The following is a 6417-nucleotide window of genomic DNA, read 5'->3' as shown; positions in this document are numbered from 1 at the left end:
CCATAAGGATAGAGTTAATTATGAGTTGAACTATAATATAAATGGAAAATAAAATTTTGGTATTAGTCAGCCATTAGTTCCATTTCTTGGACTTTCTTCTCCGGTGTCTGCGAGGCAAGCTTACAAGTTGTCAATGATATTTTGTTAGGGCATGAATAACGGGGATGGAGTTAGTTGTTATTGGCCTGGAAATTTGATCAAATGGAGTTGAAACTTTAGCACTTCCTATGATTATGGGATGAAACTAGCGTTATGCTTTTTAATGTACTTTATAGAAGTTCAATTAAGTCTCTAGTTGTGACTCTTTTATTTCTCAATCAAGAATACAATTTATATATATATATATATATATATATATATATATATATATATCTATATAATATACAATTTTGGCCCATGGTAAGTCAAATTTAAATTCATTCATGAACTATTGATCGTTTCAAATGTTTAATATAATTATATATATATTTATTATAAAAAATATATAAAATTTTTTTAATAATTCAATAATTACAAAAATTGAAAGAAGAATTTTTTGTTATTGTTATTTAGATAAACAGATAGTAGAAAAGGGAGATGTGAGGTTCAAACCACAAACATAAGGATTGCCACCACAATAATACTATTACTACTCAGATAAATTGAATGATTAAAAGAAGGTTGTTTTAAAATTTTAAGCATGTAGCAAAAGGCCAAGCCCAACCCATCCTATATTGGGTTTTCCATAATAGATTAAGTGACGCCCTACATACAGAAAATGATCCTTTTTGCTTAATTTGTAGTTCGTTTGTTCTTGGAAGTAATGTTTGATAAGTAGCTCTAAGCTTCCCCTATAGCATAGGGCCTATAGTCAACAAATAACCCAGGTAGACAATATTGGAAGTGATGTTTAACATGAAAGGTTGGTTTAGATTGGGCTTTTGGGCTCATCAACCCTGTGAAAAACTTGAATTCCACTTTTTCATCATTAGAAGTTGCTCTCTACATTGACCCAAATAAACAAGGTCGTTGCGTTGGAATTATGATTAAATCATTAAAAACACTCAGGTACATATTTAGAATTTTTCTCGTTGGTTTATTGATGTCCATATAGTCTGTGCAAATATAGGTCTAAAATGGCGGCTCACTGGGTTCTATGGCCATCCTGACAAGCAAACGTGAAGAAACATGGACTTTGCTTGAATCAATCAGAAGCTCCAATGCATTGCCGTGGCTATGTCTGGGTGACTTCAACGAGATCATTTGTTGTACAGAGAAGGCAAGTGGAAGCCTACGTCCAACCAGACAAATGGACCAATTCCGCACTGCCATCTCACGTTATGGCTTCGTGGATTTAGGTCACACCGGCTCTCCTTTTACATGGTCACAGAACCATTCTACAGAAGGTCGTATCCATATCCACCTAGACCAAGCCCTCGCCACTGCTGCATGGAAGAGAAACTTTCTTGGAACCGTGCACCATCTCTTGATGTCCACATCTAACCATTCCATGCTTGCAACCTGTCTACCAACTTTGAAACCAAGCCAAAAACTCTGCCACCCACCTTTTTGCTTCGTGGCAATGTGGCTTAAAGACCCACGTTGTGCTAAGGTTGTTGAAGAATCATGGATGGAAGGCTTATATAGGCTGGGTGGTGCACAAATCTCCAACTGTCTAAACAGCGCACACCTATCTGCGTGGAACAAGCCAGAGTTTGGACACATGCGTAGGCAGATCAAATGGCTAGAGGTCACACTGCAATCATTGGAACAGCACCCCCAACAAAATTATGCAAAAATTCATGAGGTCTGTAACTCTCTCAATTGTTGGCTGGATGCAGAAAACACGATGTGACATCAGAGATCCAAGCACCTATGGATAACTGATGGTGACCGAAACACGTCCTTTTTTCACCAAAAAGCTTCTAACTGTAAGGAGCGAAGCTCAATCCAGGGTATTACTGATGAGAATTGAGTTTGGCAGGAAGATGACCAGGTCATGGAACGGATTATCTTGAATTATTTCACTAGTATTTTTCAGACCAATGGCACAATGGATACAATTGCTGTAATTGAGGCCATTAAACTCATTGTCACTGGCCCCATGAATGAATATCTCTACCAATCTTTTCAAGCTGAGGAAGTTCACAAAGCACTAAAGCAAATGCACCCGAAAAAATCACTGGGCCCAGATGGCATGCCCCCTCTCTTCTATCAGCACTTTTGGTCCTTATCAGGTGACTGTGTCACCAATGCAGTACTTGACTTTTTAAACTTGGGCATCACTCCCCCCAACTTTAATGGCACTTATATTGTGCTCATACCTAAAGTGAAGAACCCTACGAAGATAACTCAATATCGACCCATAAGCTTGAGCAATGTCATTTCTAGACTTGCCTCCAAAGTCCTAGCTAATAGACTGAAGTGCTTCCTTCCAAATATTGTCAATGAGAATCAAAGTGCTTTCATGTCCCCCCGCCTTATCACAAACAATGTATTAGTTGCTTTTGAGACCATGCACTACTTAAACAACAAACGTAATGGGCGGCAAGGGGAGATGGCTTTGAAACTTGATATGAGTAAGGCTTTTGATAGAGTGGAATGGGGATATCTAAGGGATGTTATGCTAAAAATGGGCTTCTCTGATAGGTGGGTGAAAATTATGATGAGGTGTGTTACTTCAGTTACATATTCCATCCAGATTAACGGTACACCCCGAGGCCACATTACCCCTACAAGAGGCTTGCGGCAAGGAGACCCTATATCCCTTTTCTTTTCTTGTTCTGTGCAGAAGGACTATCAGCCCTCCTCCATCAAGCCACATGAAATGGAGTTTTGCATGGAGTAGCAGCTTGTCCATAGGGCCCTCGGATATCACATCTCTTTTTTGCCGATGACAGCATTATTTTCTGTCAAGGTACCAATGATGACTATAGTTGTCTAGAACAGATTTTGGTGACGTATGAAAAAGCATCTGGCCAACAACTCAATAGAGAGAAGACCTCATTATTCTTCAGCCACAACACTCCCCAAGAACCCAAGGAGTATATACAGCACCTTTTTGGAGCAGATGTCATCAAGCAACATGAAACCTACTTGGGATTACCTTCCCTAGTTGGTAAATCTAAGAAAAACACCTTTCATGCTTTAAAAGAGAAGTTGGACAATAAACTCTCTGGGTGGAAGGAAAAAATGTTCTCACAAGCAGGGAAGGAAATCCTCATCAAAGCAGTGGCCCAAGCCATTCCTACCTATACAATGAGTGTCTTCAAGCTACCAGACACCTTATGTGATGAGTTAACTAGCATGGTTTGTACCTTTTGGTTAGGACAGTCCAACGGCAAAAATAGGATGGCATGGTTGAGCTGGGACAAAATGTGTGCACCTAAAAAGGATGGAGGGCTTGGCTTTCGAGACCTTTGTGCTTTTAACTTGGCACTCCTGTCAAAGTAGGGCAGGCGTCTACAGACAAACACACACTCATTGGTATACCATGTTATCAAAGCTCGTTATTTTCCTAATAGTGATTTTCTTCATGCAAAGCTTGGCCGACAACCTTCCTATGCATGGCGAAGCCTCATGGCAACCCAACACATTGTCGATGCTGGTCACTGTTGGCAGGTGGGAGACGGTACTACTATTCGAGTGTGGAGAGATAGATGGATCCCACAACCATCTACCTTTCGTGCTATCACCTTGCCCAAGACGCTCCACATTGACTCCACGGTCTCTGAGCTTATTGATGATGAAACAGGTGAATGGAAGGCTGCTTTGATCAAGCAGATTTTCTTACCTTCTGAAGCCTAGACCATCCTAGGCATTCCACGGAGCCATCGACATGCCAATGACCGCATGGTTTGGGCCTATACACCTAAGGGCAACTTCACAATAAATAGCGCCTACAAAGTGGCCATCACTATGTCACAAATACCACCTTAGAGGGTGCCTCAACCAATGACATGATGAGTCGGTTTTGGGAAAAAATTTGGAGCCTCAATATCCCAAACAAGCTAAAAACTTTTGCATGGAAAGCAAGCCGCAACATCCTCCCTACCCAAGGTAAATCTTTATCGTCATGAAGTGATTGATAATGCCACCTGTGAAGCACGTGGTTTGGCTGAAGAAACAAGTGGGCATTTGTTTTGGGATTACACCAAGGCACGTGAAGTATGGTCGACCACCGGAATACCTTTTGATGCTACGAGTGTAAACTTTAGGGAGTTTATTGATTTTCTCTGGTACCTCATCTTTGTGTAGCACATGGGAAATGACTTAGTTGAGCTCATTGTCACAGTGGCGTGGTGCATGTGGTACAACCGCAACGAGGCAAGGCTTGGCTCCACCAGACAGACCAGCCATGAGATTATCCACAAAGCTCATTCCATCCTCAATGAATTCCAGCTAGCTCACTTTGCTCCGCCCCTCTTCAAGGAGCAAGCGGATCCTCGTTGGATTCCACCTACACACCCATGGTACAAAGTCAACATCGATACCGCAATCTTTTCAGACCTTCACACCGTTGGCATTAGGGTTATAATACGTGACCATGAGGGATCGGTGATAGCCGCTATGAGTAAGCACTTACCACTACCATTGGGTCCACTAGAGGCAAAAGCGAAAGCCGCGGATGAAGCAGTCTCCTTTGCATGGGACTTCGGAATCAGGGAGGCAATTTTTGAGACCGACTCGAAGGTAGTTTCTGATGCTCTATGTGGCACCATTATACCCCAGGTCACAATTGTGGACATCATTGATGGAACTCTTCACCAATTGCAAGTCTTTCGACGAACAAAGTTTCAGCATGTAAGACGGACAGCCAATCAAGTAGCACATACCTTAGCACGTCATGCTAAAGAAATTAGTGAGTTTGTAACGTGGGTAGAGGAAAGCCCACCTTTTCTTGATTCCATTGTGTTTCGGGAAGCTATGTAGTTTATTTCTCTCATTTTTTTCAATAAAAGTCTTTCAGTATTTCTCATCAAAAAAAAACCATTACTGGTTAAAAGGTCATGTCAGTCAAGGAAGGTTTAATGTGAGTCAATAATGGTTAGGTAACTAACCAACTCATGACGCATGGCAGTCAAATAGTGTGACTTTGTTTTATTTGTTGGAGAGAAAGATAGTGTCATACACTCATACAGTGACTTTGTTGCGGTCCTTAAGAAGGAAATGTTGCAGGGGTTGATGAGGAAACGTGGTAGTGTCTTATGAGGACACTTATGCGGCTTTATTAGGGACACATTGTTCAAAAATTATTACATACTTTGAGTTTGAGAGTATAATGTGTGTGACTTAAAGAGTGGAGGCTTGGAGTGGCTTAGGCAAGCACGTAGCCACCTAAGGGAGTTGGAGGTATTTGGTCAGTAGTAGCTAGGTGTGGTTGTAAATGAGTTGAGTCGAAGTGATCAAGTTAAGTATTAAAAATTCATGAATATTCAATTAAATTTTACCTCCAACACAAGTTAAGCTTGAACTCATTGTAGAGAAGAAAAATTCCCGACCTATCACAAGCTGACACATCATACTACCAAGTCCACAAAATACAACTAATTACAAAGCGCCACATACTGCTGCTAGGTTTTGCCATCACTATTCAGAAACCAATAGAAATTTGCCAAGTGTCATCGAAATAAAGGCATGAAACTGCATCAGCAGGCGTAAGCGATGATACAAGCAGCCCTACACGTGTAAGCGATGACACAAGCAATTCAGCATGTGTAAACGATGACATAAGCAGACCAATCAGGCTGTGACATGTGTCACCAATCAGACTCCACCACGTGTCACTCACCCACCCCTAAACTCCTATAAATAGAAGCCTTCCTAAGACATTCAAGACAGGACAGGACACAGGATAGACGGAGAAGAAGATATCTTGAGTTCAGAAATCCAAAAGCTCTGCCGGAATCAAACCTCGAAGCCTCCAGGAACTTCAAGAACTTCAACCTCGAATACAAACAACATTCGAACCAAAGTCATCCAAACAACTTGTCTAGATCTCAAAGGTCACTGGAATCAAGCTCAAAAGCCTCCAGAAACCTCAACAAACCATAAATTGGTGAAGCTCTACGGATTCAAGCCTCCAAAGCCTCGAAGAACTTCCACCACAAACCTTCAAATACGAAGAACAATCGAAGAGGAATCATCCAAATCATATTCCTAAATCTCAAAGTTCACTGGAATCAAAGCTCAAAAGCCTCCAGGAACCTCAACACACCATAAATCAACGAAGCTCTACGGAATCAAGCCTCTAAAGCACCGAAGAACTTCCACCACAAACATTCAAAGACAAAGAATGCCAAGAACACGAAGAACACATGAAGAACACAAAGAACAAAGAATTTCTAACAAGCTCATAGCTAGAGATTCATTGTAATTTTGTTTCAAAGATCTTCGATCCATTCTTCAGCTAAATTGAAGTACATTCGGTGTTCGAAT

At 41.1% G+C, this 6417-nt stretch overlaps 2 protein-coding genes across 2 annotated transcripts; both read left to right on the top strand.

The window, feature by feature from the left end:
- The first annotated feature begins 1135 nt into the window (after positions 1 to 1135).
- LOC142620050 (uncharacterized) lies at positions 1136 to 3786 on the top strand. Its single transcript, XM_075793489.1, has 4 exons — positions 1136 to 1786; positions 1964 to 2687; positions 2897 to 3288; positions 3433 to 3786. The coding sequence occupies exons 1-4, from the start codon at positions 1136 to 1138 to the stop codon at positions 3784 to 3786; spliced, it is 2121 nt and encodes a 706-aa protein (XP_075649604.1).
- A 453-nt stretch (positions 3787 to 4239) lies between these two features.
- On the top strand, positions 4240 to 4911 carry LOC142620049 (uncharacterized). Its single transcript, XM_075793488.1, has one exon. The coding sequence runs from the start codon at positions 4240 to 4242 to the stop codon at positions 4909 to 4911; it is 672 nt and encodes a 223-aa protein (XP_075649603.1).
- The last annotated feature ends 1506 nt before the right edge of the window (positions 4912 to 6417 follow it).

This window comes from Castanea sativa, chromosome 12, assembly GCF_040712315.1.
Source record: "Castanea sativa cultivar Marrone di Chiusa Pesio chromosome 12, ASM4071231v1".
In the NCBI taxonomy this organism is placed as follows: domain Eukaryota; kingdom Viridiplantae; phylum Streptophyta; class Magnoliopsida; order Fagales; family Fagaceae; genus Castanea; species Castanea sativa.
This window is presented reverse-complemented; position numbering and strand designations above follow the sequence as displayed.

What these genes read in the sequence shown, in the direction of transcription:
- LOC142620049 (XM_075793488.1), top strand. Translation starts at nt 4,240, where the DNA reads ATGGGAAATGACTTAGTTGAGCTCATTGTCACAGTGGCGTGGTGCATG.
- LOC142620050 (XM_075793489.1), top strand. Translation starts at nt 1,136, where the DNA reads ATGGCCATCCTGACAAGCAAACGTGAAGAAACATGGACTTTGCTTGAA. An exon ending in ATTATGCAAAAATTCATGAG is followed by an intron (nt 1,787 to 1,963) that starts GTCTGTAACTCT and finishes TGAGTTTGGCAG; the next exon opens with GAAGATGACCAGGTCATGGA. An exon ending in GTGATGAGTTAACTAGCATG is followed by an intron (nt 3,289 to 3,432) that starts GTTTGTACCTTT and finishes CTGTCAAAGTAG; the next exon opens with GGCAGGCGTCTACAGACAAA.